The 18934-nt window shown below is 38.1% G+C and overlaps 1 protein-coding gene across 4 annotated transcripts in view; it reads right to left on the bottom strand.

Annotated features, from left to right (window-relative positions):
• Window positions 1–823: 823 nt before the first annotated feature.
• gabrb3 (gamma-aminobutyric acid type A receptor subunit beta3) overlaps window positions 824–18934 on the bottom strand; it is a 118663-nt gene continuing 100552 nt past the window's right edge. For 2 of the 4 annotated variants that reach the window (XM_064326984.1, XM_064326986.1), the window contains 4 exons: window positions 17306–17458; window positions 5775–6019; window positions 4757–4837; window positions 824–3620 (listed from right to left, as the gene is read on the bottom strand). In XM_064326984.1, the coding sequence (XP_064183054.1) occupies window positions 3273–3620; window positions 4757–4837; window positions 5775–6019; window positions 17306–17458 (827 nt within the window). In that variant the 3' untranslated portion in view covers window positions 824–3272. The remainder of the gene's footprint in view (window positions 3621–4756; window positions 4838–5774; window positions 6020–17305; window positions 17459–18934) is intronic. The other 2 variants (XM_064326985.1, XM_064326987.1) reach the window with 1 other exon arrangement.

The raw sequence follows: 18934 nt of genomic DNA on the forward strand, positions 1-18934 counted from the left end.
TCTGATTGTAAATAAGAAGTCTGAAAGTCAGAGTTCTATGAATATGAATACAAAAAAAAAAAAAGATTTAAGGGAGAAATAATTATCATGGAAGTCTTGTATTCTATTTGCAAGCAGCAAAATAAAAATCTAATAAAAAACAAATGTGAGGAACGGAAAACAAATAGAATATAGGAAGGAGGAAGAGAGAGAGGAGGCAAGGGACAGAGACAGAGAGAAAGCAAGGTAGAGTGACAGAGTGAGCTAAGGAGCAGTAAAGAAACAAGACTAGGTCAAAACCTAGTACATGGCTGGACCTCTCCGGCCGACCAATGGTGTAACTTCATCACTCAGTGACTCAGTCACAGACGTTTGCGTTTGTAGGGCTGGCCCCGCTGTTGCGGTCCAGCCAAAAAAACAGTACAGAATGGTGATGAGGATGCCCAAGATGCTTCCAAGGGCACTATCACATTTAGAATATTTTGTCTAAAAAATGTTTACTCATTGCAGAATATTCTCAGTTTTTCAAATAATAATTCCATGTATTTTTTAATGAATGGCTTGTACAAAAAACCCTCAGTAACAGAACCTGTAACACGCTTGCATGTGTGCAATATAAATCTTGCCTGAAAATTAAAAGCAAGGTGAGACTGCAGTAGGTTTCATGATGCCCTGAGCAACTTTTGCAGTTCATCGCCCTGACCAAAGATGCCAGAATTAGAAAACTGGCTGTGTATACTCAAACGAAAACAATGCAATGGAATCATTTGCTAAATAATCCACTCGTCAGGTTAATCAGCAAGAACTGTACAGTTTTCTATTAAATAGCACAATTTGGAATGTGTGAGGGTATCCATTTTTATTAACAAGCACAAAGAAATCCATACAACACATCTTAAGTAAAAATAAATCTTGCAACTGCTTGCTGGCCTTGTAATGAGTTCTGTCTTTTAAAAAAACAGCAGGATGAAAACATGATATCTAGTGGTAACTAATTCTACAGCATGTTGAGATAGCTGTGCGTCATTAACGAATTTGCAAGTCAGCTAGAGGAAACTGCATGGTTCCATCACATTAGGTTCACATTTAAGAAGGACTAGAATCCTGAGGAAATGTTCTGAGGGTGTTGCATGTTTAAAGCAATTTCAAGAAAGATAATAACTCAGGTACAGAATATGCAATACCGGTATTTGGAATGTAGTCATAAACTATTTTAGCAGTGACTTTAATAGTTTAATTTGCATTTTGCTCTTTACTATACAAGGTGGCCAAAAAAAAAAAAAAAAAAGCTTTGACTCGTGAATCAATTTATGTCTTTAATTGAAAGCAGATAAACCTCCCTTGGCCATACTGTGCTGTGCTGTACTTTTCCTGCAGAACATGCACACATAATAAGACAGGCTCTGTGAACAGAGTGGGGCCATTGACCTAGTGATGCCCACAGTGTAATTTAATATGGGTAAGGGTGCTTGGATTGCTAATTCAGTTAGTCAAATACCAACACAAGATAGTTGTGGAAAAGAACCTTTTGACTGTGCCATTAAGCAACTGCTTATATCGCCAATGGCTTATGCAAGCTCCAGTTGATACGTGTCATTCATACATGTTCAACAAAAACATTTCACTAAATCCCCTTTGCCCAAAATAAATAAATAAAATAAACAAAGGAAGAAAATAAATAAAAGGAACAAATAATATAAAATGTACACAATGCAAGTCCTTCCTTTTTGGTCCATAAACTGACATATTCTATTTTTTCAGTTTAATTCATACCCTTAATTGTCTTTATTTTCAGGATAATAATGGTAAAATAAATACTTAAAAATATCCACATATACCTAATAAAATAGACCACCAAGTTTATGCAACAACAGAAACATGGTTTTCACAGTTTAGAAAATGAAATGTTCACACATTTGGCTAATGTGTTATGTATTTACAACATATAAGTAATAAGAATAGTATTCATAGCAACAATAAGTAACTACCAATAAAACAAATCTTTGAATGAAACCATTAACTTGTGACCAGCAAATGTAACAGCACACGTGTGTGCATGCCAGTGTGTGTGTGTGTGTGTGTGTGTGTGTGCGTACCTGTGCTTGTGTGTATGTGCCTGTGTGTGTACAGTGCAACGTTTAAGTGTATAAACATATTCTTATGCATGGCTGTTTGCCAGAATATGCCATTTTATGTACAGCACTCATGTACAGCAGTTTCAGAAGTCACAGTTGGACTAATATCATGCTGTCACAATATCAAAAATCCGCTATTGAGTATTCATGTGCAGCACTGTATATGCTTGTTAATCTTACAAACTAATTACAATGAATGTGGTTCATGATAACAAAAGGGAAAGCAGATGACGAGAATGCCAAAAGGTGACGTTTAGATCCTGAGACAAGTTGTTTCTTTTAGACAATTTACAATACCCATTAAAAGCATATATCACATGTTTGTATTTGTACTTGTATCTTCACGTAATCATCATAGAACAATGAAACTGAACATTATTTCGCTTCTTCGATATTGTTAAACAGGTTTTTTAAAGCGAAAGTATTTTCATCTTAGCCAAAGTGATTGAAGTTACAATTAATGCCATCCCTTCATGGTAAGGAGTGTGCTGTAAAAAATACAAAAAGCAAAATAGCATGTACAGTAGCACTTTATAATAAAAGTTTAGAATAGTTTGCCCATGAAAATCATATCTTTACCAAAAGGCAAATATTTATACTGTACATGTGCTAATCATACTGAATGGAAAGCATACAGCAAGAGAATTTCAAAACATGGCTATGTACAGCCGATTATGTTTATATGCATACGTATCATCAGCTCTGCAAAAGTTGTTTTACATGACATACAACTTATATAATCAGTAAAATTTTATTCCAACCCACACTTCTGTATATTCAGTTTTTGAAATGTTTTGTTAAATACTATAGTCCTCACATAATAATGCTTTCATTTTATTATAATAAAAACATCAGTATGTAACGCTATTGTTATTGAAGTCTATATCATATTGACCAGGTTATAGGTATTATAGTGGAAGTGAAAGGTTTTGGTTACATTATTCATGCAGTCCACATGATTATGGATGTCGGAGGGCATCTATTTATTCAACAGTCCTTTACAAAAAGATTTATTTTTGTGTGAAAGTTTGTAATCCACCGGAATCCTACTATGAGTAAGATTGCGAGTATAAAAATGTTGACAAAGAGGGTGAAAAATTACGTCCTTAGTGTCATATATAGAATCAGTCTTTACACAAAAAGGTCCCATCTTGCAGCTTAGTTCACGTAGTAAAGCCAGTAGATTAAATTGAAGAGTGAGAAAGCGGCGGGGAATATAATTCGCGACCATCTGTCGATGGCGTTCACGTCCGTCAAGTCAGGAATTTTGATTTTGAGCTGCGAGGACCTCCTGCGCAGGCGCGTCTTCTTTAGCTGCGCGTTCCTGTCCAGGCTGTGCCGCCCCGCCTCCCTGGGCATGCTCTGTTTCCTGTACTGGATGCCTGAGTTGTCGAACGCCATCGAGGACGAGTTCCTGGTCTCCGTCACGCAGGTCGTGATCTCGTTTCCCGCCACCTCGTTGTGGATCTCCAGGGTCGTTAGCAGGATGTTCCCGTGGGCGTCGACCTGGAGGTAGGAGGGGACAAACAGAGGGTTTTGAATACGATTTGCTTAGCTGTGAGGCACAGCAACAGGCAGAACTCTGGGCAGAATTTTGGGCAGGGAGGGACACGGTCCGCATGCGGAAGGCTGGTAAGTGTACTGATGGGAGGGTTGGCCAATAGGAATGCAACCTCTGTGGGCAGCGCCACTCTCCTCCTGTGATCTCATCCCTGATCTAATGTGCACAAATTCCTCACATTCCAGCTAAGCCCAGGTAGCCCAGGGCTAGTCATACTGTCCTCTGCACATTTCCGCTTTCAAACTTAATACATTTTATTTTGTTCATGAATAGCTTTAAGGCTTGAGCACTTCAAGAGATGCACTATTTATACACAGTATATATATATATATATACTGTATCTGGAAATGATGATCAAACAAGTAATTCCTGAGAAGAAAAATATATACACACTATTTAAAGGATTAATCTACATTCTAAAGTATCTTACGGAAGACTGTGGATCCTTAATGCAGTGGGTAATTTGAGGAATTACGGGCATTCCAGTTCCCAATGGTTACTCAACAATGGACACAACTGCCCCAATCTGTCTATCCAACTGAGTGGATGGACAGATCTAACTGTATTTTAGCTGAATATGCAGTGCTCATTCAAATCAAACAGACTTAAATGTGTCCAATAGGGATCCCATCTACTCTCTCAGAGTTGATTTAACACTGAACTTAAGTAGTGTGTACCATATAAGCATTAAAATTGTTTTTCTTTTCTTTTTTTAATTCCCTTCAATGCTGTGCACAATCAAAACTGCTTGTTGTGTAAAAAAAAGTTGCATAAAAAAAAGAAAAAACTGACATTTTAAGATACAAACAAATAAAGACACACACAGCCAGTACACAGACATACTTAAAGATGGATTGGGGAAGGAGTTGGCAGGGTGAGGACAAGGGTTGATACAAATCAGTTGAAGTAACAATGAAAAAATAAAATGCACAAACAATGTATGGTTTTGGCAGGAGAACGCCTAGTAATGCATAATGCTTCTTTGTTCAATGAATAAAAAAATAAAAAAAATAATGTGGAACTAGTTTCAGAGGGGAGAGGTTCACAGATGCGACGGACAAGCCACCGGCAACACACTCACCGCTCGTGAGTGCCGATGACCTTGAACCTGATTGGACTGTTTAACGGATGACGGCTTGCAATTGCCTCCTTCCAGACCAGACTAGTTGGGGAAAAAAACAAGAGTCCCCTGCTAAAAACACTGCAACCTCAGGAAGAAGAGACTCTTTTGCAGTGGTAGAAATAGATCCCTGCTAATCTTGCACCATCAAAATGATGATAATGATAACTAATTATTTCAATGTTTACGCTTATCAGGAAGAACATCACTTACAGGAAAAATAAAATACATTAAGGTATCATTCCCAAATGAAAGTTTTAGCGCAGCAACTTTCAAACAGAAATGGATTAACCCCTTCATAAGCCTTAATCTTAGAAACAGTACAACATAGCCTGTTGATTCAAAAGTTTACATGCAAGATTTTCAGGCAGTACTTTGTTTTCCTATCTGTACTCTAGCCTAGCTGGGGGGTTTCTTCAGTGTTGTTAAAGCAACCACGCGCTAAGAAAGCTTTTAAGATGCCATTTCTTCTCCCAGGACTAAAATAAGGCGAGAGGGTGTAACCCAATCTCCTTTCACTTAATTTGATTGGAAGCTGTTCCATTACAAATGGTGCACTGTGAAAGGCGTGATCAACAGAAAGATAAAAACTGAATTAGGGCCTACACTGTCTGATAGTGGGATCAATACTTTCATTATATATAGCTATAGAGCAGAGTTAAATGTCTGGAGCTTTTTTGAAAATCAAATGTTGGCCTTACGGTGTTCAAGCCATGGCGGTACATTATCTTTATTAAACTCGTACTGTTAAGAAGCAATAATATTCGCAGTAGGTATGCAGGGATGGCCCTTTTGAGTTTCAGGCATATTTATAAGTACTTATGCTGCCAAACCTCACAGATCTGAATGGAAAAACAGACATACAATATACAATTAACAAATTAACATTTTATTTAATTACAATGAATCTGTACAAAGAATTAGATTCTTGGGCTTTTTTAGGTGTCTGAAATAATGCTTCGGGAGAGAAAAGGCTTACCCTGTTGCTGTCATATTTATTGCGGTCGTTGTTGGCCTTCTCTGCTTTCTCCGCCAGCTTCTTCTGCATCTGAGGGCCCCTCCCGAAGAAGATGTAGTTGACAAAGGCGTACTCCAGCAAGGCCAAGAAGACAAAGACGAAGCAGCCCATCAGGTACATGTCGATGGCTTTGACATAGGGGATCTTGGGCAGCGTTTCCCTCAAGTGCGTGTTGATGGTTGTCATGGTGAGCACAGTCGTGATACCTGAAAGACGTGCCATTCTACATTCAGCATAAAGGCACACACACAATGGCAGCGATGGGAGACTGAGGTTTCATGAACTACAAAAGATGGAGGAGTTATCACGTTCCAACTGATGTGAACTAATCATTACATTCATTAGCGGAGAGCAAATTGTTTTGATTAGGTCACCCAATTCTGATTGGCAGCTTGTCCACCCATTATGGGGTTTGTGAAACCTCAATCTCAAATCACTACAATATTGAGTAAAGTCCATTTTGTTTATTTAATTTAATCTTTTTTTTCATAGAAAAAAATAGCAAACACATACTGTACAAAGAAGCAGAAAGAGAAAAACACATTATATCTGTACAGTCACAGGCATGGATGGTATACAAACAAAGATAATTTCCTCTTTTGCAAGTTATTTGGGCTGACTCTGATTCACAAAGCTGTCAATAGTGTCTTCAGGTTCTTCCACCAGTTCAACTGGATACAGTGCATCCAATACAGCAGTACGAGCAAAAGCACAACCATACAAAATTAATGAAAACATTTCAGCTACATTAATATTTTTTGTATGTCCGCTTATTTGTGATGTCACTTTAAGAACAGAGCAAAGAGGTTTAATGTCAAATTTAAACCTAAACCAATGTCTATCTTTCTGAGGGCTGTTTGGTAGGGTCTGGCTTTATTTAAAGTACCCCGTTTCACACCAGCAGCCTGCAGCCTGCAGCCTGTAGGCTGCATGAAAGGTTACAGTGCCAAAACTCATACTCCTCTCGACAAGCTTGTAAGAACATCAGAGGGTCTTAACTCCCATGGCAGCTACACTTATAAAACAGCATATCTGATGTGTTCTGTCTAACTAGCTATGTTGGAAATTACTCAGCTGGTGACAGCTGGAAATATGAAAAGAAGTCACCATGGTTTCAGATGTATTTTGAATTCCCTCACTGCCTTTACTATTCTGCTTATTTCTATATTCTTGTTTCGAAGGATATTTCTATTTCTGTATGCTTTTAATCAGATCCAGATCAAATAAATAATTTTACACACACACACACACACACACACACAGAAAAGACAAATTTCTTTTTCATGATCCATGGCAATTTTTGACAATGTTTACTTTGAAGCAAGCAACTGACACTGAGACTTCTACTTCTTTCTATGACACCTTGATGTGGTGATGTGACGTGTAATTGCCAGTATCTGGATAAAAAAGATGGTCACATTCAAGTCGTTTGGAATATCTACACATTAGCTATAAATTTGAACCGTACTTATATGTATAAGTGAGGAAAAGGTTTTGTTTTTTCTTTCATGTAGAGAAGAGATGGAGCAATAGAAAAGACTCATTGTATGAGGATTAGTTAACATTTATTGGCTACTACTAAGTGATAACTGAAGCAAAATAAGTGGATTTCAAGATGCATATCTACTTTGGTCAATGCAAATAATGGCATTCAGATCAAGACATTTTTGCCGTTTGCAACATTCAAACATATACATGAAAGCTACTCATTCTGTTATTCACTCTACCCACTATTGTTTAGTGTGGCAGGGAAAAATTCCAGTTAAGATGCCCAATCTATGGAAATGGTAAAGACTGCAGAGTAAACAGGCTTAAAGGGACATCCTGAAAACAGAACACCTTTGTAAGCCCAAGGTAAAAAATCACATTACCATTCGCTGTGTCCCTGACATTAAGATTACCCCAGGACAGACACGTGTGCGAGAATTTATAATTAACAGTTTTTATGATGAATAAACATCACAGCCAGAGGTCAATCCTTCTTAATCAGAAGCAAGTGGATGGCTTCCAAGCAAACGGAGGTGGATTTCCAGATTGTGTTTTTCATTTTGTTTTAATACTATTTCCCTGATTTGTTCCCTGATTTCCGTTTGTGCTGTATGCATTCCAATGTAAACCCTCATGACTGAGGTTCAGTCTGACTGTCTGGTGTCACGTAACGGCTACGAGACTTGCAACAGCAATCCCCTCTTAAACTCAGCTGACTGGAGAGGTCTTGATCTTCCCTTCAGACACACGACCCAAAGAGCTCAGAAGTCCACCAGAGATTTTCCTTTCAGCAAATATTGATATTAGCCTGAAAGGCTTCAAAAAAAGAAAATAAAAAAATAAAAGTTTTGATAAAGCTTAGTGCTAAATTTCCTGCTTCGCAGAAAGTGAATGCAAGTGAGCACATCTTTTTTTTTAACTAACATAAATTAATGCAATGTTTCCCAACTGTAATGGCTTAGCAACACCTTTTTTCTTCCCACAAGTACGACATAAAAAGTGCATGCCAGTAGCCTGTTCTGTCGTAAAGTAAAATAGGGGGAAGATGATAAATCTTGGCCCTTAGGTTAAATAATGGGTGCATTAGGGTGTAAGCTCAGCCTAGCCATGCTGTCTGAGTGTATGTGAGCTATAGCCTCAAACACTGGGTTTTTCTTTTCTTTTTTAACCATCTACTGGTCACCCTGGGTTTTCACATAACCACAGCCATGCTCTTTATGGGTGTTCTCTCTCTGGTCCTGATCACTGTTTGTCCTTCAGCAATTCCTCCTTCATCTGAACAATTTAATCACAGGAGTCTTGACTTGTGTGTGCCTCCCTTTTTCATCAAGAGAGCAGGCTACCGAGGGGATAAATATCTTTTTATGGAGCATCGCTCTTTCTCTCACCTCCCCCCCTCTCTCTCTCCTTCTATGGAGCATCTTTCTCTTTTTCCTCTCTCCCTTTCTCTTATTCTCTCCATTCCTTCCTCTCTCACTTTTGTCATCCCATTACACTGGGGTAAAGCTGTAGAGCTTTCCTCCAGTGAGTTCCAGGTTTTACCATACATGTTCTCCATCACCTTGTAGAACGACCACAAAAACTACTTTTCCAGGTTTCACACATCAAGGGTCAAATATAACATTTATCAAAATCCAGGATCTGGTGGACCATTGCGTTGTGCACTAGTTATAGTATTAACTGGCCTCAGTTGATCAAGGGTGAATAACATACTGTGCTACTTGACTCCTGTTTGGAAACAACATCTCTTGACAGTTAAACACCACACATTATTTGTGGAAAAACTGCGCAACTGGAGTTATGGTCAACAGGTCATAGAGAAGATATGCCAACATAGAACAATGAATCAATTACTAAGATTGCTGCTATTTTTTTTGATGGGACAGATGTCTTCACAATTAACCAATACTGATAAAGAGCAAAATTAATTACAAGTTAAGACACTGATTGAATGAGGAATTAAAACCAGCATACAAAGTGGCCCACCAGGACCAGAAATGTAAATAACATTTCAAATGTTAAAGCAGCTGTTATATTGCTTTACATGTACCTTCATTACCCAGCTGTGCTAACTCTGCTAGCATTATCCATCCAAAGCACAGCATAGAGACACATCACTTTGCATTCTTTCTGCTTCACAATTATATTAAAATGTTATATTCTGATATACTGAAAGCACTATGCACACTGGAGCCATTTGCTACATTGCCAATCACATTATCAGAAACATCTAGATTCAATATGGGAATAGAAACCAGGTTCTATCTGAGAATGGTAAGCTTGCAAAAAGTGAATTGATTTGATCTCAGGGAAATTTAATTTAAATGATGAGCTATGGATTCACTGAGCTTTTTATTGTTGTATACTTTCTGTTGCAAATGGCTTTGAATTCAATAGGTTTTATTTTGGTCTGGTTTGTATTTGGGGTGAGACATTTTATGATTTTCTCTGACGAGCTAATTTTCTGATTTGTCCTTTTGATTAATCAAGTACTTTCCTGGGTACACAAACAGTAAGAGCAAAGTTCTGGAAAATTGAAACTTTTACCATATCGTTAGACTGCTTTGGGTTAATGACTTTACTTTACAACTAAGTAGTTGTTGCTTCAGTAACTGTACCTTGATTGGCAGTGTCCAAATTAATGCATGCAATAAGGAAAACTGATATTTTATAATGTTTACATTGCTAGCTAGCTAATTTGTCTTTTTCAAGTTTTCATCTTTCCATTTCACTAACTAGATAGCCAGTGTTCAATTAATTAGTTAAAGAGCTAACCTTAGCTAGTTTGTATGTAGTCAAGTAGGTCCAAACCACATTCATTCAACAAAATGACACATCACACAATCAATTAAAACTTGTGGTATATCAGGTCTATTGGCACAGCTAAGGAGTTTGCTGGCACTCCACTTTGCATTGTCCCGAACAACACCCCCTAGTTCGGCAAACATGACTAATGCTCGATACTGATATGATGCTAGTTAATTAAACAAACTTGATAAAATTGGAAAACACATTTTGATGAAATTTCACATTAGCTAAGTTACTGACATAACACTGAAATGTTAACGAGTGCTTGTGTAATATTTTTCACCTGGGGGAGGTGTGAACACACATATATGAGAGAGCAAATATACATGAAAACCTGTGCACCACACACACACACCCTTTACTTTACCAACATGCAGGAGTCATGTGTGAAACAGTGAGTGCACCCTTACTGCTTCCATATGAACTATGAAGGTGATTAGAACCAGGTGCCGCTAATGAAGTGCAGATGATTAGTTGATCATCAGGAACTACTTCCATAACAGAACAAACTTTCAGGTTTGTGGTAACACAACATGCTGAGGAAAAACAATATCTGTGATGAACCCAAAGAAGCAAAGGCTGCTGCTCATCAGTCATGAAAGGGTAATAAATCAACTTCTGAACAATGTGAACTCCATCATTCCAGAGTGAGAAAGGTCATTTTGAAATGCAGAATATTCAAGACTGTCACCAGTCCACGCAGAAGCGAACAGGAAATTATCAGTGCATTATACCAGTGTATTATAAAGGAAAATGTGAGCCCAACTGCTTACACTTGGCTGAAAGTGGATCAGGACAATGATCCTAAGCATACCAGTCAATTAACGATTTAATGGGTGAAAAAAAAAATCAGGGTTTTGAAATTGCCAAGTCAAAGTCCAGAGCTCAGATCTATTGAGATGTTGTGGCAGGGCCGTAAGAAAGCTATGCATAAACAGATGCCCTCAAACAGCTGAAGCATTTTTGTAAGGAGTGGGCCAGAATTCCCCTGATGCAATGTAGGAGACTGATAAACTCATACAGAAAATGATTACTTTGGGTTATTGCTGCTAAAGGGGGTTCTCGAAGCTACTGAATCAGGGTGAACTTCTTCACTGAAAGCTTCTACGTGTTGTCTTATTTTTGGTTGAATAAATAACGACAGTTAAATTTGTTTTGTATTGTCACATGGTATTATTTATGTCATAATATGTAAAACCATAGAATTGAAAGAGGGTGTGCATTCTTTTTCACATCACTGTGTAAGCAATTTTGGTTGATTTAATCTGCCTCAGCATGTCTGGATGCTGACTTGAACTGGTATATACTTTCTGGAGATTTGAATTGATCAAAGGGGGGTGGCTGATGGCCAACCGGAACCAAATGTGAGGCAGACAAACACACATGCAAAGGTGATATTGCTTGGTTAATGAAAATCCGCTTGGCTAATGAAATCAGCCTCGGTATGCATAATGGTGTTTAGGGATAGACCTGCCAGCGATGTGGAAGTGCAAAAGGGGATATGAAAGACTATCAAAGTCTGTCAGAAGGTGAGCAGACATTCATAACAACGGTAACAATGACCATTTGGTTACCTGCCACCTCCTTGGTACATTTTGTTTGGGGAAAGGGGCATACAGAAGGTGCCTGAACAACACTGCATTGTAATTGACCTTCCTTACTTTCACCTGGTATGTTGCATACTGTAAAGGATTCTATTTTTGCTCTGTCAATAAATTGTTATTGACCTAATCTCTGGAATAAAACATACAAGTTGTATTTTACAAAGGACCAAACTCCTACAACTGTATGTACCAATGCATAAAGTTTTTTAAAGGCTGCCTTTACACCATGTGTCTATTGAAAAGGTATGTGTCTATGGACCAAGCATGTTATACAGTACCACAGTCCACCTACACACAGGTGCCACTATAAGTTATTCAATCATTTTCCTGACATTATTTCTTCATCATGGAAAACAAGGTTTCCTACTTGGATGGAGAGACCATCCATCAGTAGACGATTCAGGCACATTTATTAAGCGTCTTTACTGTGACAGCACTGCGTCTATGCATTTCACAGAAACTTCTAATAATACTGTAACAATTTATAGCAAGAAACAGTTCTTATATCTCTGTTATAGCTGAAACTGCCCAGGTTTCACACAGTGCTGCCACCAAGGTCAGAATTATTCATTTTAAGTAGTTTAAAGGAAAGTCTCTATCTCCTACCCTGGCTTGCTCACAGAACAAATTATACTAAGCCACTAAACAATACCTATTATTACCAAGCAAACAATTCAAGAATAAACCATACTTGCATAGAAAGGTGAACTGAATCATCTAATTGTGAATGATTATGAAATATTAAAATAGGACTGAGATTTGATCGGCATTCAGTTCTTCACTATGTCTTATGATTAAATGCAAGTCTTCATTTTTTTCAAAACAAACAAATTTGGTGAGTTCAGTCAAAATCAACTCACAAAATCGGGTTTGTGAATAACAAAAAAGTAACACTTGCATATTTTTCAAAGTCAGGGAGGGCGAATGCTATTTGAATCCAGGCCTACGCCCACATCACCAAATGCTCTGTCGATGAAATCCCTTCAACAAATTAAATAACCAATGGAGCTACTCTGAACTGACACAGGAAAGAACACACTGAGGAAGTACGGTCTCCCTGGAAATTAGCACTCTGCTGTGCTTCTCTGGTCCTAAGCATGGGGATAAGATGGTGGTGGTAAAACCTCACAAGTAGGTGGAGAAGGGAGGAGGTCCACAAATCACTGAGGCATTTTGGAACCACCACAGAGCAACACTGAAAGTAACTGGTGGATTTTCTGGCCATACCTTCAGAATCCCAGTGGGAATTACCAAGATGCAGTCGAAAAGTATTCACCCTGCACTGTTGGTGGTGTCAGCTGATTTTTACCAACATACATCTGGTGATTGGTGGAGCTCCTTTCTGTTTTCTATCACAAATGATCCCTGCTTTACTATCCCTGGTCCTATGAAAAAGATGGAAACCTAATTGGTGAGGTACATGCACAACCAAGCTCCCAAACAGGCAATGAAAGCAATGTGTGAATGGTAGCACACAAAGCTTAGGGCACCCGTTCCCACGGATACCCGTGTGGCAGCTTTGGGTCAGAGACAGAGAACGACCGCCTGTGGCAAGCTCTGGCCCAGACTCGTCACTAAATTTATCTCCTGAAGGATGGTGCCTTCTAGTATGGGAAATAGCCCTGCAACCACAAAGAGCCCACCATATGGTGCATGCGTCATTTCATGATTACCCGTGGTGTCACTGTCTCATTTCCATTAAAAAACCAGACATGTGAAGCTATCATTTTAATAACCCTTTGGAAATGTATTCTTAGTTAGTGGTTGCAATGTCTGTACCGCAGTGATTTATTTGTTTATTTATTTATTGGTGATTTATGTTTAATTTATTTTTTGTTACAAATGAAAATAGTTTGAGCAGGTGTTCACTACTAGATATACTACTTGATACTGCATAAATCTTTTTTACATTGTGTGTTTGGTGCAAACAAAGCCAACAAGCAATTAATTAATATTAATGGTTGTCAAACATGTATGCATGCTGATCACATAAATTCTATTAGCATTTTCAATTACCCAAATCTAATTAAAGTCATAATTAAAATACAGAGGAAGAATTTGAATGCTCTGCATTTTTCAACATTGAATGAGTCACAGTTCATTTGTGAAGAGAACACATGCACTTGTAAATAGGGCAGCCGTGCAGCATAACAGTTAAGGAACTGAGCTTGCAACTCAAAGGTTGTCGGTTTGATTCCTACGTCGAGCACTGCTGCTGTACCCTTGAGCAAGGTACTTAAACTGCACTGCTTCAGAAAATATCCAGCTGCATAAATGGATTGTATGCACTAAAATCTTTCTCTGCTAAATGCCTAAAATGTAAATAGAATAACAAATTTGCACATATTGAAGGCTCCTTTTCATTTCTCAGTTCTGTTTTTTATCAACCATCTATTATAAAAGCCACTGTCTTTCTGTTTGATAGTATCCACATCCACGTCACTCATCTTATAAAAATGTGAACATTATTGCGATCAAGGAAATGTGGCTCAATGCAGTACATGTCCACTTTATTTCCTAATGCCACAGACCTTTGCAGTTGCATTCACTGCACATCCCAAGACGTCCAGAGGACAGTCTCAAAATGAATGAATATTTCATTACTAAACATGAAGGTTCAATAACGTACAATGCGATGAAAAGAAAGAGGGCAGATGGCTCTCTGGGGTCACATCAAATAATGGGTGCCAGAACATCTGGACTAGGGCGGCCATTTTCAGATCTATGCAGGGGGTCACAAGCCAAGAACATCCAGCAGCCAAATCTCTCTAAATCTGCTTGGCATATTGCCTCATCCACACTCACAAAGATCGGCCTTTCTATATGTGACAAGTATATCTATAAACACATAAAGGTACTACATTTGATTTCACATTTTTCCATGCTGTTGAAAGAATAACAACAAAAACATGGTCCTAGCAATCAGTTCAATGGTTATTAGTGGCCCTCTGCTTACATTAACCAAATGTGCTGTGTGTACGGTTTAGTATAAATTGTTAAAAAATATATATATTTATATATAACTGTTATATTTCTGTTGACAGCATCTATAATGTATTTTTCTTTTCACATCTGGCAGATGATTAACTAGACTGGCCTCCTCCATATGAATGTTTCTTATATCCTTGTTCTACAGTAGCCATCTTTGGTGGGGAAATAGTGTAGTGCATTTTACATATGTGAAATATGTGTTATGTCTGACAGCAATATGTGTATGTAGTGCAATGTCTGAAAGTGGAAATTGTGTTTTCAGTGACTAGAGATAAGAGATGACTAGAGTTTATTGCACTTTAACTGTGTTATTATAAGTTATAAGACATTATGTTACTGGTATGACATGATATTAATTATTTTGGAACTATGGCTATAACCTCTTTTGACACATTCTGCAAAACAACTTATGCCAGAACTTGTATCGATTGACTTGTATTTATGAAATTTATAAAATGCTAAATTACTGCCACCAAAAATAAAGTACAACTGACTATTTCTCAAAGGCACTCAAAATACCATATGCACTTCTGCCTCAAAAGACTTGCAATGTCTGTAAAGTATCAGCACCTTTATCTGAATATCACTTTGCAATGCTTCGACTACCACTGACCTCAGTAAATCCAACTTCCGGTAACTTTTTGGATCTGAAGCACTTATATTCCAGCCAAGATATTCCAAGCCTGCTACGTTGATTTACATGGCCAACATGGAAACCAAGTCTTAGGTGAATGGAGGCATACAGTATATCCTAAGGTAATATCATTATTATTCTGGACACTAACAACACAACCACATTTCTGGAGCCACTACATCCAATATGAAGTAAAATTAATCGGTTATTTATTTACTGTATTCTCAACAGTTCACTTTCTGGGTTCAAGTTATTTGGTTTATTTATTTATTTTTTACTTTGAGTTAAGTGCATGTTTGATTGGCGCAGACAGTTTTTGTGTTCGATGAAGGATATTTTCGATTTACAGAAGATTCTGACAAGAAAATAAAAGATGTTTGTGTGTGTGCTTTCTTATTCGAGACCATAAACCATATACCCCTATGCAAGAGATGTAGTATATTTGTTAGAGACCTCTGTATCTAAAATATTCTTTACTGCACATAAAAACTATGGCCAGATTAAAAACATACAATATAGCTGAAATAGTGTTTTTAAAAACTCAGAAAGTGAGTTTCTCTTTAAGAAGAAGCTAAATAAAAAGAGAACATTGAGTACCATGCCATTTTAGACATTTGTTATATTCTAGCCTTGATTGTTATTACAAATTGAACCCCAAATATCTTTATTTGAGCTTTTGGTGAAATCGTGCCTTTTTAATTGAGATTTTATATAAAAGCAAATTTAGGTTCTAAAATAGATTTCTCATAATACTGCTAAAAAAGATGTATAACTCATATCAAAGAAAAAAGTAAAACTGAAATAATGGGAGAATAATAGGCCAAGTGTGTCATTTAGTTTAAAAGCACTGGTGCAGCAGTTTACTGCTGACTGCATTGTTGGTGTTAGCTCTATCTGGAAGCTTCTTTCTGCTCTCTCACAGGTGGTAATGGAAAGCTTTCAACTGCACCTCACTGCAGGTGAATCACACTGTACCTACAGAAACTACAGACCGATTTTAACCCCAAAATTCTATTTACTGCCTCTACTCTACATCTTCTTATTCCACTTCTTTACATTGATAGTGAAAAATTAAATATTAATTAGAGCACTGGTTTGATTGCTCTGTCTGTCAATAAAGAACACAAAACTGCAAGTACACACACACACACACACACACAAGTACACGCACATACAGGCACATACTCAAGCATACACACACACATACGCGCACACACACACACACGCACTCACTATATCACAGGTTACTGGAGGGGGATCTCTAACAGGAGGAGGGCAGTGGGTGGCTGGTGGTAAAAGATGCAGGGATGAGAGTTTACTGTAGTAGGAGTGGTGATATTCTCTCCAGCTGGAGGGTCCCGCCAGGCTGCCGGGTCATGCTGAATCACAGCCTGGACCAGGGATGCTAACTTCATCTCATTATGCAACCCCAGCAAACGGGCATCATTATCCTGTACAAGAGCCTGGGCACTGCTGGATACTGCAAGTCACTGCCCTCTCCATGTCTCTCCCCAACACAAAAAACACCCCCACATCTGCGATGCTATAATACTGCTGACGTCCAAAGCACGTCAGCTTTTTGAAGTAAATTATGTCTTGCAATGACTATAAAAATATATGACAGGTTCTGTTTATTTATGATAATTCCTGGTTGCTAGATTCTGGAGGGCTTGGCCACTGATCTTGAAGCAGAGAAAGTCCACAGAAGGTAACTGCATGTGCCTATGTATAGTAAATGACATCTTTCATTAGTCTGTGTCAAATCATTCCCTGACACATTCAGCCCTGATGACAAATGTGAACACAAACATGACATGACACACAATTGCAGATGTTATTCCTCATTGCCATTAAACATGGGAGAGAGAGAGAGAGAGAGAGAGAGAGAGAGAGAGAGAGGGAGAGAATTACGCATTTACAGCATTGAAGGCAACTGCGATATTTTGCAGCTGTTACAGTGAACGTACCCAATGCTACACGTGCAGCTGAGGCGTCGTAATTGATCCAAAATGACACCCAAGATAAGATGGTGATCAAAATGGAGGGCATGTACGTCTGCAGAATGAAGTATCCGATGTTTCTCTTCAGTTTGAAACTCAGAGACAGTCGTGGGTAGGCTCCTAAGGAAACATGATTGGAAAAAAAAAAAAAGAAGAAAAAGCTATTTATTTCAAGGGGCATGCAGCCATACTTTGTTTTGTTTCAGTTGCTATGGCAATGGCAGCATGGATTGGGTTTATTGCCATGGCAACAAGCATCTGCAGTCCAAACTGCACAATGATTTGTGATAGCTTAGCCTTGAGCTCCAGGCCCATAATGGTAAAGGCTAAATAACTAAATATGCATGTTTATTTCAGTTGTACATATAAAATAAAAAGCAGTTTGAATATTTGAGCCTTTTAAAAAAGGCTGTATATATATAAATACTGTAATAATATGTACATTTCTTAAAATGTTCTAGAATGTCTATCATAAATACCAGAGGGAAATTTAGAGGTATTTACATTTACATGTAAATAATGTAATAGGAGTATATAAGAGAGGTCTCCATTTTGTGTATACATTAGTCAGGGAGTGTATACTTTCCCAAGAAAAAAAAAACACAAATTTAGCATATATTTATGGTTGACCAGGTTATCCGTTATGTACATACCATTTATTATTTCTTTTTTAATTAAACAGAATGAAGAGACTAGCTCATTAGTGTAGACTGCAACATCCTGTGGCCTGCTTGCCCACATCTGCACCATGCTAACAAGAAGCTTGCTGTTCTCTGTTCTCAAAATATGTTTCAAAAAACTAATATCCATTATAGATGTGATTAATTTAGGAGTGGGAATACAGGGGGATGAATCATAGCTGTAGTGTCTCCACGAGTGTTCAGAGCTTTCGAAGGGAATAATTTATGCTGTGGGTCCAGTGCCTCATGAATATCTGATGCCCTGTATCAAGTGCTGCATTTTTTAGAAAGGGCTTGAAGAAACAGTAGGGTAATTGGCACTCCATTATCATCCTCCATTCCAGTGTAATACCGACTGAAGTTTGTGCATGATGTGAACTTGGTAATTAGGCAGGCTTTCAGATAAGTGGTACAGGAGAGTGGGGGGGGGGGGGGGTTCTTATGGGAACGGCAGAGGAAAAACAGGAGGATCACAAGATCTTTTACCACAAACTTTAACAAAGTTAATCATGTTCAAGCATCTCTGCCACAAGCACTGGAAATCACATCTGTCTGTGCATGATTTACTGTTCCGATAAAGAGATGAGGACAAAGCAAATAGAATATTCAATACACAGAGAAACAAGTTGCATTTCAAATCGCATGCTCAAGATCTCGCTTCATTTTTATTTTAGAAGAAAATAGTGCAAACATGGATCTGTGTTCTTAATTAGACTGCCTAGAAAGGATTTGGAGAGCAATACATCATTATAAAGTTCAACTTCATAAACTTCTAACATCACTCCTTAGTGGTGTCTTGCCAAAACACTTTCGGTCTTTCTGCAAAACCCAGTCTTTACATCAGACAGAAGACAGTCCCTAGAGATGCAGCAGCTCAGACGATCAATCATTGTTTCGATGTTATGTCAGAAAATTA

Source organism: Anguilla rostrata, chromosome 3, assembly GCF_018555375.3.
Source record: "Anguilla rostrata isolate EN2019 chromosome 3, ASM1855537v3, whole genome shotgun sequence".
Taxonomy (NCBI): domain Eukaryota; kingdom Metazoa; phylum Chordata; class Actinopteri; order Anguilliformes; family Anguillidae; genus Anguilla; species Anguilla rostrata.